Source organism: Pyxicephalus adspersus, chromosome 6 (assembly GCF_032062135.1).
Source record: "Pyxicephalus adspersus chromosome 6, UCB_Pads_2.0, whole genome shotgun sequence".
NCBI classification, from domain to species: Eukaryota; Metazoa; Chordata; class Amphibia; order Anura; family Pyxicephalidae; genus Pyxicephalus; species Pyxicephalus adspersus.
In genome coordinates, this window is record NC_092863.1 from 90,668,088 (window position 1) to 90,688,775 (window position 20,688).

Sequence of the window (20,688 nt, forward strand, 5' to 3'; positions counted from 1 at the left end):
TACACTTAGGTAAGTCTTTTGAATTCACTGCAGTTGGGAAGTCCCCCACCTAATGGTATCCTACAAACATATGCCCCACCACTTTAATATGTATGAACAACTACCAAATTGTTCAAATGTGGACATATTACCTCCTCTTCTTCCAATAAGATGACACGGACCACTTTAATATGAATTGCATTACCAATGCTTGGATCATGGAACAGTCCTGCAACCTATGAGAAATAATACAACATTCATTTACATAGTTGTTCTTATAAGGTAAAGCTAAATTCCAAACACAACAATCCTAAAGCACAACACTCGTGTGTTGCAAAGTATGGCAATTGTGTTACTTTTCGTTGCTGTCCATGATTCCATTGTGGAGACCTCATCATACTTTCTTTCTCTTTAACAAGTAATAAGGTGAGCTTGTCACCATGAGGACACCGACAATATTATTACCTGACAGAGGTTCCAATCCTGTCCCCCTTTAATAAGAAAAGTGTTTTATTGCTGTGCCCCCACTGAAGAGATTCCCCATTACAAAATACCCCAATATTATACTAGAGGAAATCTTTTAAATGTCTTGAAAGTAAATTAAATTAAAATTTGACTGTGATTCTATTCTTATCTGTTAGAAACAGCATTATTTTTTTTATCGTCATAGCTCCCAGCTGTCTTTTGTATGGTCAGCCTTCTCCCCTAAATGTCCTTATTGTTGGTCAGATGTATTGACCTATGTAAAGAATTAATCCTGTATCTTATCTATTACACTTAGAAGGTATGGCAATTGGCAGTTAATTTTTTGTAAAGGGTCTTCTCTTAGCAAATGAAATACACTTTTGCCAGGAATATTTCACTTGTGCTTTCATTTTGTAAATTAGATGACGCTCTTTTGACATTCCCTTGACAGTGATTGGGTATTCTGTGCAAAGTAAATTTTATGCTAAGTGAATTATTTATTGCAAGATGATATTTCTCTTGGTAAGTGAGTCTAAGATCCTTTAGTAAACCAACCCCATTGAGTTAATGCACTTACATAACCATATGTCAGACACACTTAGTTTTTCTATTTTGCTCCTTCCGTGTCCTGAAACTAAACTATATTTACAATCATATTTCATGATTTTTGGTGTTTATAAGGTTGGACGCCCCACAGACACCAAACAGCACCCACTCACCCAGCCCTGATGTCAACCAAGGTTCGGGCAGTGACCAGGGTGACTTTGAGTGTTCTGGAGTGACAATGTTGGATTGGCATTGGATGGTGACAGATTCTTTATTTAACCTAGGAAGAGTTTACTTTATTGATAAGAACATTCTTGGTTATCCTAGCTTTTACAATATTAGTAAAATTTAATTTCATGCATAAACTTACCATATTCATCACAGTAAAGATATAGGATTCCACATTCTCACTGCCATGATATTCAATCATTTTGGTGTCGGCCACAACCAGAGTTTCTACCCATCTCTCTTTGCTGATGGATCTTGGGGAAATCCTTCGGCCCTTCAGGTATTTTCTCTCCCACCTCTCCCGCTGACCCTCTTGTTGCAGGACATACTCGTAGCTATCTGAAATAAATTAGTATTCAGATTGCAGTAGTTTAATATCAAATTATAAAGTAAAAAGTTAATACAGAAATCATTCAAATAACATAGCTGGAATGCCTTTGGGCTGTAGGTTTTCATGTATTTATTTGTTTTTAAATCTGCATGGGATCCCTCCTAATATCAAAACCAAACCTTCCAGATATGGAACTTGGCTGGCCAGATATAGTAAAAGGAGGGCAGTCAGTGTGTGCCTCCTTTAGAAAATACCAGGGCCCCTGGAACCTGGCTGGCCAGAAAGAGAGGTTGGAAATGAGCCTGCAGTTATGCTTTGTTTGTGATTTTGGATCATTTTGTTCTTTATTTCTAGGTATTGTAAACCTTTCTGAGAATTAGTGGGGGTAAATGTATTTATATACTGCACTGTAGGGTAAGAGGGTGCCTATATGGATTTCCATATGATTTTCCAATTTTCTGTTCATAATAAACCACAGATCTCCCAGGTGAGAGTTACAGTTCCACACAAATGTATTGATGTCACTGGACTCTGCTGAACATAATACTCAATGGTAACCAACACTTTTATTTGTTTCAGAATATTCAGCACTTCATGTATTGTGCGAGTTTATTTTATATATTATTTTTATTAAATGTGACAAGTTTACACAATGTTAAGTTTTAGATATCTTGAATGATACGCTTTCCTATAGAAGGATTTGAACTAAAGTTCCAGCCAAATATTGGAACATTGTTTTTCTGACCTTGCTGTAAAGGCAGAGGGGGTCTGGTTCAAAGGGTGAGCCTATATTTTATGTTTTTTTTAACCTCAAGCATACAATGGAGTTTTCTTTATTTATTTCACATGAAGATCACTGGGTGCTACATTTCCACAGGGATTTCCCAACACATTGGATTGTTAAAAAGAAAAATACAATGCATGGACTTTCTTTTAATTTTGTCATACACATATTTTAATTATATATTTGTTTGTGTTAGCACATATATGTCCTTGTTTGCTGTTCAATACATTGGTTTTATGTATAACCCAGAATGACAAACCACATCCTATATTCTGCAGATAATCAATACCCCTTCACATAATGAACCAGCCCAGTAAATACCTTAACTAGGATTTTATTTTATATTCAATAAAACCTAATACACATAAATTTTGTGATGCCACAGAAAGCTGTTAATTGATTTTTCAACTTGAGGAATAATACAACCACACTGATTTATGTCTCCAGCATGATTTTATTATTCCTCAGATTAATCGAGGAGGAGTGAAAATTTCCATCAGCAGGTAAACGCTCTAGTAATATTCCCCAGTGACATCAAATGGACATTTTACAATGACAAACAGCTGATGAGCGATTTGCTTGATGGGAGAAACAGGTTGACGTTCTAAATATGAAATTCCACGGTCCATGAATATGACCTTATCACGGTTCAAAAAATCAATATTAAATCCATGGCAGCTAAATGGATATTTTCTTGCATATTTTTAGTGTTTTTAGGCAATGATTTCCATGCAAATATAAAAAACACGATTCCTGCAAAAAAAAAAATTAGCATGAGTTCCTGAACCTATGTTTGTACTAGCCTCCTGTATTTTCATACATAGCAGCACACCAATAGAAGGAAAGGCAACAGACTAGTAGTAGCGCGTATACCTCCTTTAGTCTACTGTAAAGGGACTACAAGAGCCTGATGCTTGGGCAAATTCAGATACACTTCTTGTATTTTTATTAATTATTTTGATTATTATTATTATTAATAATAATAATAATAATAATAATATTAATAATAATTTTGTAATAATGAATAAAGAGCTTTGTTAATTTGTGTTTGTCCTATTTGACTGGAATTTTAACACACTCATTCATATCCCCCAGGACCACATTGATTTACATATCAGTAACATTGACCAGTAACGCCTGAATATATTCTGGTGTTATTTTAATCATTGTGCCCCTCTATTGAAATGATCCCTCATTCCAATGACTACTGGAATGTAGAACACATAGATTACTGCTTTATGAATGGTTACATGTAATACTGAACCCAATCCCATCCCATAAAGCAGATAGGTTGGACAGAATTCAATAATCAGTGAATTCCATTGAAAACTATGAGCAGCAGAAGTTCCTATTATGTCACCTGCTGTGTGTCAGAACTCCTATATAGCTTATAAATGAAACATCCTACTAGTTCCGGAAAACACTAGTTTGGAAATATATGCAATATATTATATTTTCCTAGGCATTGTGATGGTTTAAAGTTAAAATTCTTACACAAGATTTTATATAATAAAATACTACATGGCAAGTTCAGAGAGAACTAAAAATCTAATACAGATTTATACAAACAAGTATAGTAGTGAGGATTACTAATAGGCCAAACTGAGGTGCATTGCGGTAACACGTTACTACAATGAACGTTAATGTACATTATATACATTATCCTGTTCTTTTACCTTTCATTTTTAATAGCACTACAACTCAACAGTACATTGGCAATTATGTTGAATGTTCATTTTTGGTCCATTCCTGAACCTTTTTTATTGCTAATTATATTAGGCGGTCTTAATTCATTGCAAATTACTGCATGACACGCATGCTTCAAAATAGCACTATATTGTTCTATAGGTTGTTTATTTCAAAGAGAACAGAAAATGTCCATTCTGCACTAAAATAAACTTACCTGAATTTTTGCATTGTTTTGCATAATGCACACTGGGCTCCGCATGCACAGCTCATTGTATGGTCGCACCATACCTGGCTGCAGGGAATTCATTTACTTATGTCTGTTTGACCTGGCCAATAGGGATGGCAATACTGACCCCAGAAGAGGACCAGGTGAAGATGTCACACTTTTTGATTCCTACAGTTCTGCTTTAACGCAACACACAGTGTTAGGAGAGTGCGGATAGACTCTAAGGATGAACTTTTTAGAACCAGGTAGCTTATTAGGGGTACTTGTCAAATTGGTTCTCTTTGCATAGCCAACTGTTGCTGCCTGGCTCTTGTCAGCTGCATTGGTTTTAGGATAGGCATTATTTTTATTATATTGTTATTATTATTATTATTATTATTAATAAACTGGATTTATAAAGCGCCAACATATTATGCAGCGCTGTACATTAAAGAGGTGTTGCAAATGACACACGAATAGAGACAGTGACACAGGAGTAGAGGACCCTGCCCCAAAGAGCTTACAATCTGCCTATTAATAATACTTGTTAGAGGCCTGCTTCGCTGCACTGCTTAACTCAAAGACAGCACTGGATGGGATATTCTAATTTATATTTAAAGGCTGTCCCAATAGAGTCTATTATCTCAAAGGAAGAAGAAGTCAATACATAGCTGTCTGTTGCCACATGGACCAATGAGTGTCCCATTATGCACATTCAGTATAATAAAATGAAGCAGTAAATTGTTTGGCCAACTGAGAAAACTTTCCAGCTGTGCTACAATGAGAAAGTTCACTAAATTAAATTTAAAGGTCTGCAAAGTGTTATAGAAGCTCATTTCAACTATCCTGGCAGCAAGTTTCATTTTAGTATCTCGGGAGTAAAATGTAGTGTTGCCACAAGTGAAATTGGTAACTTGTGCAATTGAAGGAAATTTTGCAGAAATCAGTCCATATGCTTCACACTACAATTTCTAAGGTTTCTAAAAAGACTGAAAAAGAAAATGGTATATAAGTAAAAGTGATCTCTACATTGGTTCAGTCTACTTTACAGCTCTGAGATTGTCATATGTAACAGTTCTATATATTAACTTTTTCACACATCAGGCCTTCTGTGCTCATGTAAGATTTGTGCTTTGCAAATGTAACATTAACATTTTTTTTCAGGTATATTCAGTTTCCTAATTCCCATCAGCAAGCAATGTTCTAAACACACACAGAATAAATACAATTTAACAGCATGTTAACATGGATACACTTTAAAAGTCAGTTTATCTGGAAATTACAATCAAACAATAAATGTTAGTGGAAATCAGTAAAAGTAATTAAAATACACGCTGGAGATCATGTAGGCCAACTACTCATTTTAAACAGACACAATTATAATTATGTGTGGTTTGCTTTTCCCAATTTAGCTATGAAAACACATTTTTCCATGGTTTAATTTAAAAAAAACTTCAAAGGAGAGCAAAGCAGTAATCGGATCATGTACATAAGGTTAGAAGAATAATATGCTATGGGCAATGGTTTTTACATTTCCAGAGAAATTCGTACTTTGAGCAAAATGCTAATGATGGTGGAATCAAACTAAAGCAATCAAAAGGTAAATTAGGAAAGTGCGAAACTAAATGGCTTGTAGTTTATGGAAACTTTGGGGAAATCAGTTTTACAGCTGTACATGCAGAGTTTAAAATTGCTTGTTTGATTAAAGTCTTTGTACATGAGTACAAACTGTTTAAAATGGTCGAAGTATGGCTAAAATATTCCAGTGCTCATGTTGCATTAAAGGTAGAACTTGTGAAAAAGTACACAACCTTTTTTTAACACAGCACACTACTATACATTTCCATACATTGTGGAGGCCTACCACTGGTTATCAAAGTGTATCTGTAATCTGCAGTAAATTAGAAGGTCTGCTTTTACATCTTAGTCCCTTTTCCGGTTATACAATCCTTGAAGATAGTGTGCCCAAAATATACCTGTAAAGAAAAAGGAAGATTATATGCCTACATACTGCTGTCTTCTGCGATATCACATTCCTTCTAGGGATTTATATAAATTTTACAGTCCATATCACCCACTGTCCCTTAAAGGGGCTCACAATTTATGTCTCCACCATACTCATTTGTCATAAGTCCCAGACCAACCTAACTGCATGTTTTTGTGAAGTGGGAGGAAACCAGAAGGTCAAGAGAAAACCCACACGAACACAGGGAGAACAAACTCCATGCAGATAGTGTTCTGGCCAGGATTCAAACCTGGGACCTAGCACTGCAAGGGCCAGAGTGCTAACTAGTGTTGGTCGAACAGCTGAGTGTTCGATTTGGCAGCTTTTCGATTGAATAGCCCGATATTTTTCAGGTGATCAAACGCCGAATTCGAACACCATTAAAGTCTATTGGATAGAGAATCTCTCTGACCACAAAGTTCCCACGGTCCTCGGGCTGTAAGTATCAGCCTGGTGACCATGAGAACTGAACTGCAGATGAACTCTCAATGGAGAAACTCAATCATCTGCTAGTTCCACTGCGAACCCGGGGCACTAATCCACTGCAAACCCGGGGCACTAGAGGTTAATTAACCTCTAGTGCCCCGGGATTGCAGTAGATTCTCAGGGCTGCAATAATTCTTGCAACCCTGGCAATTCTCCTGTTTGGGATCCACGGGCACTAGAGGTTAATAAGTACATACATAAGTATACACGGTCACTGGGCTGATAAATACAGCCCGGTGACTGTGGGAACTGAACTCAGATGAACTCTCAATGAAAAAACTCCATTGAAAGTTCATCTGGAGTCCGCCTTTTTTTTTAAACATATTTTAAACATGAATTCACAAAGTTGAATTCCGTGTTTTTCGGGTCGGGTCTGCCCAATTCAAACCGCCATTTTCGGGTCGAATAAAGGGACAACCCGAATGCGAACACCAACACTAGTGCTAACCACCCTGCTGCCTGTACCAAGTTGCCTAAATCTTAAAGTATCTCTTTACATGTACATTTTGCACAAAATATCTACAAGTGATTTAAACAGGGGGAAGGTGACCAAACAGTATAAAAAGGCAGATCTTGCATTAAAATTAGGGTGAGCTATTTCCTATTTTGGTAGGTTGCAAGAACAAAGTAAAAAACGTTAAATGCAATGAAATTACAGTGTAATCCAACAACCTTCCAAATGACGAGGATACAATTTCCCTGGTTCAGTTGTGAATAGATTGAGCTGGTATGGAGTAGCTCGGGGGCAATTTAAATGATTTTGCTGGACCTGTCACACACCATCAATCAAAAAACAATTTATGGATTCATTTAAGTATCAAAATGCTACTAAATGGCTACAAGGCAATTTCTATACCTAATATTCTATACAATTTGCTCGGATCTTTGAAGGCACAAATTCTGTGTGGTGTATGTATGTACTGATTTTCCTATCAGTTGCAATAGATATATTGCTTTTTAGGAAGATTTAAGTGTATTTTTCAAGGGTTTAATACGGAATTTCTTAACCATGGATATCCATAACATTTGGGATAATGGCAATGAAATGATGAGGATATGAGACTAAATCTGTGAATATGTAAAAAACAAAACAAAAAAACATGATTCTTTCAATACTAAACCTGAAATAAAAGTGGAGGAGCCCTTGAAAGGAAGCATTATACAGAACATAACTGCTAGCAACACCTAATTCTTCTTCAACCTATTGCTGCTGGGAATAAATGAGAAGAGTTACAGTACTAATATATACTTATGTACAGACACACTGGGTAAACTAACATGCTGTTAAAAAAGAATATATGCATCTGTAAGTTATGGTGTTCATGATGAGAATTAAATTCAGACCACTGAGCAGCAAGGCAAGCAATAGATGTGCAATGAAGGAACTTGGTATATATACCTTTCCCCTGGGATTATTATTATTATTATTAATAATATTATTATTAATAATAAAAAACAGGATTTATATAGCGCCAAATATTATGCAACGCTGTATATTAAATAGGGATAGTAATTCATATTTCATACTTGCTCTTTGTCTTGTTTTAGACCATGAAAGTGAAATTCACAGTACAAGGGGTCCATAAGGTGTGCAGTATGCAAATACCATACCTATAAAACAAGATATGAAGATGGGAGGCAATGACAGTCTGAAGGTTGGGCCAGGCAACAAGCAAGAATAATCAGGAGCATGCAGGAGCCAGTAACGGCAGAGACAGCAATGTAGAAAATGCAGGGTCATAGGTGAAAAAGATTGCATGTGCGCTGGGTTGCTGGTTCACAGGTGCACAAGGGATGAAAGGTGTACTGGGTCATTGGAGCATGTTGGAGTCGCTGGAGCTTATGGGATTTCTTAGTCACTACTTGGAGGAGACTTAGAGGAGCACACAGCACAAAGGCCATACATGGGTCTCAGCAGCATAAGGAACAATAAAAACTGTAGCAGGGTGCTTAGCACTAGTGTAGTGACATGTTGCTACATCTTTACTTTAGTTAGTGAGTGGTGAGCAAAACCCAAAAGTGCCAACGTCTGCATACTTAAGGAGCGTTTTTTATGCCAATTTTTTTTTTTTTTTTGTAGGAGATATTTAGAGCTCCTGACAAGTTTTCAATACTGTATGTGATTAAAATATTCTTTATTTCCTACAAGCCATTGTCAATAAAACAAATATGAGAGAAAAAGCAAAATAATTTAGTTGTCCCAGAACAAGAAGTGAGGGTTCCAATAATGACTAATAGAGAAATCTCTCTTGCTTTGTAGAAGAACATATACTGTAACTGTTAAGGAAAAAAAAATGGCGGGACCAATACTTACATTCCACGTCATTACATCAATCTTCATTGTGGAGTCCTGTTGAACGCTTAATGCCTTGATATGGGACCTTGATAGTCCCTCAACAAAGGTAAGCACCGTTGTTTACTATAAGTGAAAAAGTATCACCTAAGCAGTTAGGGAAAGATTCATCCGGTGAATACAAAAATGGCTGAATTTTTATTTACGGTATCTATGCACATAACTGTGTCAAAAATGTATGGTTTGGAGCCTCTTATACTGAAATATCTTGATCCAAAAGCCAATTGTTTTGTATGACACTTGTATTTGAAATGTTTGAATCAACTTTGTTTTAAAAGAAACAAAAATTTATTGAAAGAAAAAAGTTTAGTCCTTAGCTTAGTCCTTAGCCCCATTCATTTTCTTGGGTAAGCATTATTAATGGTGGCCCAGCAAAGTACAGAGTTGTACAGAAAGTACATTTCCCCTTTAACTGCAGGCACAAAATAAAGTCAATTACCCATCAAAAGCCATTGGTGTACATGTTATTTGTATCAGTATTTTAATATATTCTTCACTACCTTGTTTTGTTTTTGAAAGGCAAATCTTATTCAATTTGAAAAAATGTAGCAAATGAATTAAAGATATGTCAGACATAGTCTCAAAATACTGACCATCTTTTTACTACCTTTATATATGCACAAAAAACCTATTACATTAAAAAAACAGGAGATAATTAGCACAGCCTGCCAATGGAACACAAGAACATGCAAATTAACCAGATTACCGACTGCCTAATGTTTATACAATGGTTGTCCCCGGGGAATTTATTTTCACGTTGAACAGTTGCCGTGGACACAATGAACTAATAAGAAGAAAAAAATGTCATCAGTGGCTCGTATTTAATTCATGGTGTGAATTGTACGTTCTCATATGAAGCATAATGTATTACTATTAAAATTTAATGGAAGCAAGGAAAAAAAAACTACGGAAGTGGAGTACAGGCAGAATTACAAGGAGAGAGTATTAATATATTACGGAAATGATTCGGCAAAAGGTGACTGAAGATAAAATTACGTATATTAAAAACTTCTATATTCTATAGAGCAATACCAGAATACAATGTGATTGGCTGAGTGTTCAGCTATGAATGAGAGCGGCAGGCTTCTAGAACCAATGATACTACAGCAGGAACTGCAGTGTGTGTGAGAAAATATTATTTGCACCTATCACCAAGAAAACTTTTTGTAGAAACACATTTTGAAAAATCCTGTTTTACTTTACATGGAAGGTGATTAGTGCAATGTGAAAATTTATGGTGGCTATTCATGGCCATACCAAGAAATGGAATGACTGGGAGCCAAACTTTTGCACATACAGTGTTTACCCCCATACTCCTGACTGGTCAGTGATCTAAAACTTTAAAAATAGTGCCCCAGTCCGGGAAATAAGCACTTTACAATATCAAATATTCCTCCCGCTACAGTGACAAAATCATGCTTAAATTTTGGAAAGTGAGTTGGGCCCAGACCTTTTCAGCACCAGCACCTATGGTATATTATACTTAAAGTCCAAGTTTTAGACAATCCTGCAGGATATTTATTTCAGAGACACAGAATCTGAACCGCTCCGACTTATAAGGGTCAGGACTCTGGGAAGACCTTTTGAGAAGGCTCTGTGTGAGTTTCCTGGTATTCCATTCCCCCTTGGGATTTAACACTGACCTGAACTTCAGGCAAGCTTCAACTAAACACACAGATCGAACATATTGATGGGAGTGGATTTACCTGCTAAAAGGTTTGTATTATACTCTTAAGTTCTCTAGTACCGAAATTTACACAGTTCTGCCACAATAAATACCAGGATGGGAATATTGATTTTATTTTTTATTTTTTCTGCAGTTTAGTGGCACCAGCACATCCCCTTCCCACCCCAAACATGTGATAAGATACTAAAAATAAGGCAGAAGACTGGAAAGTTTATCCCCTTTCTTCTCCTGTTAGTATCAGTCAGAGAAGGTTGTTCTAAAGTTAGGGCGAGTGAGAAACCAGGGAGTCAAGATTACTTACTGCGTTTATTTTTTTTTCACATTGTTTTGTGTTCTATTTTGAAATGAGCAACTTACCTTTACTATGATGTTAGTAGAGACAGCAGTGGGCAGGTAGAAGAGATAATTGCAGAAGGGAGGTCACCTGTCCATTTCTGCAATAATGACCTGCCTGATCATGGAAATTTAACTTTAGTTCCACTTTAAATGGAAGATTCTAATTTATAAAAATCATGCTACATTATATATTAATACACCATATATTAATACATTATATATATAATATAAAGGTTGGTTTTAGGATAAGGGGGGGGGGGGGGGTGGTAACAAGATCCAAGGTTTTAAATCAGAGGGTGGAGAAGGACAGAAAAGGTGGTGTCGAAACCAAGGTAGTCCCATTTGTCAAACGTGTCAGCAGAGTCAAGAATGACACATAAAGGAATATAACAAGAACTGAGTATAGACGGGAGCTAGGAGTAAAACTGGGAAACGTGGGCAGCACGGTGGCTCAGTGGTTAGCACTCCGGCCTTTGCAGCACTAGGTCCCAGGTTAAAATCTCAGCTAGGGCACTATCTGCATGGAGTTTGCAAGTTCTCCCCGCGTTTGTGTGGGTTTCCTCCAGGTACTCTGATTTCCTCCTAGTTAGGTTAATTGGCTTCCCCCAAAACAATTCACCTTAGACTTAGACATAAAACTATGACAGAGACATTAGATTGTGAGCCCCTTTGAGGGACAGCTAGTGACATGACAATGGATTTTTTAAAGTGCTGCATAATATGTCGGCTGTATAAATACTGTGTAATAATATTATTAGTCAAGAATACAGAAAAATGGCAATGACTAGGGAAATAAGAAGCTCATTTGCTGACTTCACTAAAAAAGGAGGAAAATGAAGCTGCTTATTTCTGTGCACCAGGAGGTCATTTCTGAGTTCTTGCCTTAAACTGGCAAGAACGATTGGCTAAATTCGGAGCACTGTATAATGCAGTAAAGTCTGCTAAGCTTGCAAAGCTTCGCTAACAGGGTAATGTTAAGGTTTAATCGAGTACAGAGCATGGGAACAAAAAATATAATGAGGTTATATTTGCATTGAAATATTTTTTTTAATAAAGACTTTTTATTTAACGTTAATTATTTCTGCGGTTGTTTTATGAAAAGGATGAGGAAATGAATGCCTATATCTATCACATGAAAACAAAAAAGGAGCAAAACATGATAAAGTAATGGTGGTAAAAGGAGAAAATCATAATGGAAAAAGAGAAGCGACAGAAAGTAAATAAAAATTGTAAATAAAAGAATGTGAAGTATAAAAGAGAAGGAGAAAATGGAATAAGAGGATCAGAAAGGAACAATTTTTTTGAGTAATAGAAAGGAAAAAGAATGGGCAATAAAAAAAAGAAACAAATAAAGTTAGGGAAAGAATAAAGAATAAAAAATGATATGAAAAGGGAAAGGAAAGAAGAGAGCGTCAGAAAGGAAAAGGAAAAAAAGAAGAAAGAAACAAGTAAGCAAAGAAAAAAAACAAGTAGGGGGCAAAGAGAAAAAAGAAGGGATCAGAAAGTAAATAGGAGCAGGATAAAAAATGAATAGGGAATGCATTCACAATAAAAGTAGGCAAACGGAAAAGGAAAAAGGATTTGAAAGAGAATGAAGAAGAATTGTGAGTAAAAAGAAAACAAGAGGACCAAGAACAGATTGGGTTTAGGTGCAGCACTACAGACGTGTATTATAGAAAACAATTTTAAATCATGGTTAGCATCAGAGCACAACTTTTTTAACGGTCTTTCTCACTTAGGAAATATGGAAAAAACGATCAACGAACTATACAGTGGTATCCCTAATGAAAATTTAGCAAAAGAAAGAAAACAGGATATAGGATAACTTTGAATCCCAATGCATGAAAATTATTTTTATATACAGATTGTGAACAAACGTTCTTCAAATCCCCTGAAGAAGCCGGAGGGCGAAATGTGTCGGGATACGGAACATTTTCATTCTTTTGCTAATATTTCATTAGGGATACCACTGTATAGTTCATCAGTCGCTTTTCCCCTATGTGCTAAGTGGGAAAGACCATTAAAAATGTTGTGCTCTGATACTAAACCATGATAGTTTTCTCTAATTCACGTCTGTATTGCCGCACTTAAACCTGATCTGTTCTTGGTCCTCTCTTTTCAATCCATTACCTATAGGGGAGCAGCTTATGACACAATTAAGGAAACGTGATTTGCTCCACTTCTACTAATAAGAAGAAAACAATACAAGGAAAAGAAGAAAGAAGAGGAAAGGATAAAAAATAAAATGGAAAAAGAATGATGAATAGGAAAGGAAAAGAGAATGAAAGCTGTCAGTATAAAATTGCACTCCATTGTTCATTTTATGTCTTTGTGTTATATTGGTCTTGAAAAGAAAAACAATTCACAATTTATTGTAAAATCAAAGGTAAAATAAAAAAAATATTACCCTTCTTATTGTTCTGGTACATTATTGCTTTCTATTTTCTAACAATAAAGCCCAGCTCAGGCAGTCAAATAATATCCATTAGGTTATTCTAAATATATATATTTGGAATCAATAGTCTGACCTCAAATGTAATAATTATTTTGACTTTTGTGCATTGTAAAAGCAAAATGGCTTATACAAAGTAGAGGTTTCATTGCTGACTGAATGTGTTTTATCTTTGGTAGACAAAGAATTGCGCATTGTAGGTACAGAAAAACAAAAGTGTACAAGTCTTAAGCTACGTACACACGTTCAATTTTTCTCGCCCCATAATAGACTCAGGACGGATATCGGGTGAGACTCTGGTGTGTGTACAGCCCACACCATTTATCGTTTATGGATCCGTCCTGGCGGATCCACAGACGATGAACGATGAGCGATCCTAATGCAAGGGAAGGGGGAGAGTGCGCAGCAGAGTGCCGCTCCATCGTTCTCCCCCTCCCCTCTCCATAGAGCAGAACGGTGCTGTATGTACAGCACCCGTTCATGCATCATGCGGTTCTTATCATTGGAAAGGATCGTGAAAGATCCTTTCCAACGACATGAATTGCACGTGTGTATGCGGCTTTACAGTTGGTTTTCTTTAAAGAGCTATCACAGCCTGAGCAGAAAAGCCTGCACCCTGCCAGCATGCGGTGGACCAGGACCCTTTCACTGTATAGGCAGATCCAACACACAGCAGCTTGCTACATATCAACAGCTCAGTAATCAGGAAAGCTCACATGCCCGGCTCTTTGGAAAACGCTAGTCTTGCCAGAATGGGTCTGATTTATCAAAGTTCTCTAAGGCTGGCGATGATACACTTTCATCAATAAACCTGGGCGACCCAGCAATCCTGGCATGGATTAGGTCCAGAATTAAAAACATTTGTTAACAATTAGCAAAGGCCTTTTAGGAAATCTATTCCAGGTTTGCTGGATCACCCAGGTTAACTGATAAAAGAATATCTTCTACAGTCTTGGGGAGCTTTATTAAATCAGGTCTAATGCATCATATAATTTCTTGAGAGACTGCTCCTGCATCTTAAATACTAGTGTCCTCCTTTGCAATTAGCTTTTGTAATTCAAGAACTGTAGATCTCTACACTTTGGCTGAACATCTTAATTTTAATGTATCTGGAATATATTTAGCTGATTAAACTAAAAGTTTAGTTGTGCTTTAAGAATATTTTATTTTGTTTTATTCAAAGAAGCAGTTTGAGTGTCTTCAGGGGAGATTATAAAATGTCAAAATGGTTTGAAAAAGGTTAAAAGGGTTGCAGAGACAGTTATATGGTAGAGAAGATACGGAAGTGTGCAGCCGCTGGAATGACACTTGAAATGAGAAAGATGGAAGTATGAATAGCAGAAAGGGCTGAAAAAGGCAAATTATTCAACCTTCAAAGTTTAAAACCAGTTAAACTAAAGTTACCTACTTTCTGAAATAAAAAGAGGGAGATCTTTTCATATTAATGGGAGTTTTCATCTTAAAGTTTGTAGCAAATACTATTCCAGGCTTTAGATATGAGACCGCTAATTCATTCTTCTACAAATGTTGATAAAACTTTTTAAACTTTTCTCACCACTATTTTCCTCCTATCTTTTACAGATGAAATAAAATATATTCTTAGATTAAAAGTTCAGTGTAGTATGGCACTTTTGGTAGTATGATATTGTAAATTTTATATAGTGCTCTACCACAGTGTTTTTCAACCTTTATTGAGCCACGGCACACTTTTTACATTGAAAAAATCCTGCGGCACACAACAAATCAAAAATGTTACAAAATGACACGGTGTAGCTAATTCTCTTGTTTCTAAGAATAAACAAGACAATTAAGCTACCTACTGCCACCCACTGACATGGAAGAGTATTACATTACTCTGCCAGTGACTACAGCACAGACACTCAACAATATTAATTGGAGAATTTCCCACGGTACACCTGAAGATCTCTCACGGCACAATGGTGTGCCGCGGCACAGAGGTTAAAAATCACTGGTCTACCAGGCCAAAAAAGAGGGATACCTGGAGAGGAAAGAAGGTCGGAAGGATGTGGTTCTAAATGAAGGACAGTTATGGGTAAACAAAAAAACTCGCCATTGAAATACATATATGGTAGTAGTTTAAGAAGGATGAGTGACACATTTTTGCTTCCACAGTGGAAAGTACATTATTGTGATTATCAGTATTTACAATTAAAAATTCACCACATGACCAATTCCAGTGAAATTCATTCAAACTAATTCATGCTATACATTTTTCTCTTTATGCATTTTCAATTGAAATTAATGGAAATGCATGACCCCGGGTACCTAGAATATTTTCAGGTAAATACCCCACTTTTACCCCTACCATTCATCACCCCCCCACCCCCCCATTAAATTAGCAATACATAGGTTGTCACACAGGTTTGGAAAATGGCCAAATGACCAATTATTAGCAAAACTGGAACCATACGAAATAACTTCATCCACATAAATATATTTTGAATCCAAATCTGTATATACCTAAAACCATAAATAACATAAATATAACAACAACTAATAACACCAGTAGACCTCAACATAATAACATAACTTAAAGGGTCTGCGTCCCTTTCCGTAGCTATTGGTTCCAAGCTGAAACTTCACATACTGGCTCAAGAACCCATTTCATTTGCAGCCTAAACCTTACCCCCTGTAAAGGGAAGGGCTCATCAACCTAAATTAGGAGACACCACACCAGAGATGGATGTCCCACCATCTGTCACAAACACTCAACTGCCCTCTAAAAAACATTCAACCCTTTGTTCACTAAACCATAAAAAAGTGGGAGGGCGGGGAGCTCTCATCTTTTCTGTTACCCCATAGCAGTGCATAGCTCTTCTTTTTTGTCTTTTAGCTCTTTATAAAGCTTGCCTAAAAAATGTTTTCACGTTGCACATTAATGACATTGGGCCTGATTTAATAAACCTCTCCAAGACTGGAGAAGGAATGGATCTGATCCAGGACTGAAAACATTTGCAAACTAAGAGTGCTCAAAACCCATTTTTTCAAACTTGCCTACCCGTCTTCTTCTGTCTTTTGATACCACCACTACATATCTCCCATCCTATTGTGTGCGAAATTCCCCCACCTACTAGATTGTAAGCTCTTCGGGGCAGGGTTCTCTCCTCCTGTATCACTGTCTGTATTAGTCTGTCATTTGCAATCCCTATTTAATGTACAGCGCTGCGTAATATGTTGGCGCTATATAAATCCTCTTTAATAATAATAATAATAATAATAATAATAATAAATAATCAGCAAATGATGTTTAGGAAATTCATCCCAGGTTTGCTGGATCACCCAGGATCTCCCATGATAGTCTATCTTCTCCAGTCTTGGAGAGCTTTGATAAATCAGGCCCAATGTATTCTGTCTTTTCTATTAAATTTTTTTGAAACAAATTTTGGAAATTATGTTTAACCCTAATGTTTAAACTGGCAAAAGATTGCCACAGTTGCATTACAAAAATACACAAAAAGCCGATCTTTTCCTCCCAAAAAAAGCTCCAACGGTGTTTTCTTTGACATCATCAATCCATCTCCTGATAGAAAAAACATTTATCAAGGGCTGTGGTCTGGGCATTTGCTGACCATGCTCCTTGGGGGAAGGACATCACACTATGCAAGAAGCAGGGGAGGGGAATAAGCAGGCTTTTGCGGGCAATCTTGTATAAAAAATACATAGTTTATTCACAGAGTGTTTAGTCCTATTTCCAACATAACTTATTCATACAAGATTGCCCGAAAAAACTTGCTTACTCCCCTCCCCTGCTTCTAATTTAGATTTACTCTGGGCAATTATTAACCTTTTTGGTAAATTTCCTTCTTTGTATCACACTATGCAGTTTTCTGGAGCCCATGAAGACTCTGCTGCTGGACAGGCAATAGGAAGTGTCTATGACATCCAGGCTGCAATGTGAGTGACGATCCAACTTGCTGATTGGAAAAGTCAAGGGGAGTACATGATCGGTGTCACCAGCAGCACCTACCTCTTAACAATACAGAGATAGATATGTATTATTTACCCTTTACACTGCCAAGCCTAATAGCAACTGTGTGGGCTGCCATGGCCCAATGTTCTCCTTTCCTCACAATATTGGATGTGAAATTCTCAGTTCTGCAGAACTTTATTTTAGTTTTGAACTTTTTTGGTGTGTGATATTTATACTTAATAAACTTGATGACATAATGAGCGCACTCCCTAGCAGCCAATTATCTGGATTTCACCGAGCTGTCAGTCTTTGTGACAGCTTTAATGCTTGTCTCAGCAAGCTAAAATAAAAACAGAGCCTTAAGAAGTTCTTTTTGGAAAGCTGCTGCTGTGGATAAGGAAGAAAATGTGCAGCAAAGTAATCCTAAAAATGTAAACAATCTACATCCTATTGTATAGCACAATTTAAATGAAATTGTCATATTCAGAAGTTAGCTTTGTGATCCTTAAAATGGATCTATGGGCAAAATAAAAAATGAGAAATATAACCCAGGCTGTCATTAGCATTAACATAGCATTGTTTTCTGAGTGCTGCTTGTAAGATTGTTTTAGTACCTGTTAATCCTGCCAGTAGAATCATCCATTCCATCAGATTCCATTTCTTATACCAAGCCAACCTTTTGAGGTTGGAAAAAAATATGGATGTAACTGAATAGTTACATCTGAGGATTGAATGTCAAAGTTAAAATGAATAATGCTTTATCCCAAATATTAAAAAATATTCCAAATATTGAGACACAAAGGAAGAAAAAATGTAGACTTTTAGGTAAATAAATTAGAACTAAACCCGCAATACTCACCTATTCCCTTGCAGGGGGTGTAGCAGGAATAGTGAGACTTTGGCCCTGATTTATGAAAGCTCTCCAAGGAGAAAATATACTTTCAGAAGTGAACTGGGTGATCCAGAAAACATCGAATGAATTTTTAAAATTAATTTTCTATTTGCTAGCACAAGTTTTGAATCCTGGACCAGATCCATTCCAGGTTTGCTGGATCACCCAGTTCATTTCTGAAAGTGTATTCTCTCCAGCCTGGGAGAGCTTTCATAAATCAGGGTCTTTATGATGCTACCACAACAGAGCCACTTAAGAGTTACTCTTTTTTAGCAAGTTAAATAAAAAATCATGGAAAAGTGATTACACATATTGGGGATGTACAGGTGGATTTGTATAAAAAACTGCAAAATCTGTGCACTTGTTATCATTTTCTGTCCTTCTTCCCAGACTTGTTGGGGTGGGGGTGACGTGATAAGAAGAAAGTTGAAGTGGTTATCCCCTGATGGGTCATGAGAAAGTAAGCAGTTGGGCTGCCGTCTTCTTTATCTCTTCCCAAAGACGATCTTTGGCCATCTTGATTGGCTGGTCTTGGATAAGGAAACTTCTGCGCAGGCGTGCATTCATTCCCAACGCAAGTCCTGATTTTTTTCTTCCTTGTAGTCTGTTAGTCTAAGCTGGATTTGGGGTTTTTTTTGCTTTTATTTTACCTAAAGTTCATTTAAAATCATAGGATTGCTCTGTCCACAAGATGACAACATGGCTGTACAACCCTACTGTAGTGGAAGCAGAATAAGTGAAAATAATACCTAGGTAATAAAGAAGGGGAGGGCAAGGGGTCTCAGAAAGGCAAAAATGATGCCAATGTCTGACTGCATCTTATATAGAATGTTATTTTTTTTTTTGCCCTCTATATATATTCTATATATATATAGGTATGTGTTATGAGTTCAAAAAGTGAATTTTCCCACATCCCACATTCTCCTTTGATGTATTTTTACCCTCTGTATGTGGTTGAGTCCTTGGCAGTAATGTACAGTATATCGCAGGACCGAAGGAGAGAATAAGAACTGGACAAAGGTTTGCAGCTTTGTGTTACTGATGGTATGAATGCAAGAACGTCTGCAGGACAGAGGTGTAGGTATTCATTTTTTCCTCACCCATAGAAGAAATGAGTAATAAAACTTTACTGCATTGGGTGGACCAAATAGAAAAATTTGACCCTCAGCAGTGTAAAACTTTCATCCCAACCCTTGTAAATATATCTTTTGCACAACAGATTTGTCTGCATGTTAATGTGAAGAAAGGAGTTCATATATAAATACAATTATTACAGATATTACCACATACATTAATCAGAATACAACATTTTCAATGTACGTCTTTCCATCTACTGCAGCAAACCGAACCCTCATGATAATCCCCAGGTGGTAATTCCCCACATACCAAACACAGGCGTTGCTCAGCGTCAGGGCTTCCACTAATAGGGGCAATCAGCTGGGGTGCACGATAATACAAAGTCGTCGTTTTTATTATCAAACAATTATAAACCTTGGTCACAACAGCAATACTGTCCAGAAATAAATTATTTTATTGCAACTTCAAATTGATTTAAAGGAACCATATGTCAAACATTTCAAAAGATCAATAGCTAAGATGTTTTTAATGGACTGTGAAAGGTATTGCTTCTAATAATGTTCCAGATAAGCAACAGAGCGCAATCAATCTGATTGTTCAATAGTGTCAGACTATGGTGCTGGAAAGTTAATATTTCATTATTTTAATTCTGAAAGTTTTGGCTGCTTGGGTGACTGTACGATGCAGTATTTAATAATTATATTTAATTATGCTCAGGACAAGAAAGTTCCATTTTTTCTAATCATTTAGGTAAACATTCCATTTGTATTTTAAGGGACATCCATCACTGGCTAACGTAAATAAATAAAATTCAAGTCGATAGATATTCATTAAATTGTATAAAGCAATGGACATGTGTCTTTTACAATCTAACACTACAGTTTGTACACATGTGGAGAGGGACAGAGGGAAGTAGGTCTGTAGTCCAGCAGGAAAGGCTTAGTTGAGATTTCAGTGCAACTTAAACAGGCAGCTAGAAGCACACTGGATAACAACAGATCAACAGATATTTTTGTGCAATTGTATTCCTTTTAAATTGGCTTGGGAAAATCGGCATGCATTGCAGATTTGTACTGTGTTTTTATTTCTTTACTTTTTTACTTTACTTCTTTACTTTAACCCCCCTAGCATTCTAATTCCTTCCAAATTTCCATGCAAAAAGCATTACATTTGTTTTGCATGGAAATTGATTTTACATTGTAGGGCTATAATTCTTAGGCATACCTCACTGAAATATGTCCA

General features: G+C 36.6%; 1 protein-coding gene across 1 annotated transcript in view; it reads right to left on the reverse strand.

The window, feature by feature from the left end:
- ADAMTS12 (ADAM metallopeptidase with thrombospondin type 1 motif 12) overlaps nt 1–20,688 on the reverse strand; it is a 232,515-nt gene that overhangs the window by 101,063 nt on the left and 110,764 nt on the right. Inside the window, exons 4-5 of the mRNA XM_072416569.1 lie at nt 1,361–1,557; nt 132–215 (exon numbers count right to left, since the gene is read on the reverse strand). Of these exons, the coding sequence (XP_072272670.1) occupies nt 132–215; nt 1,361–1,557 (281 nt within the window). The remainder of the gene's footprint in view (nt 1–131; nt 216–1,360; nt 1,558–20,688) is intronic.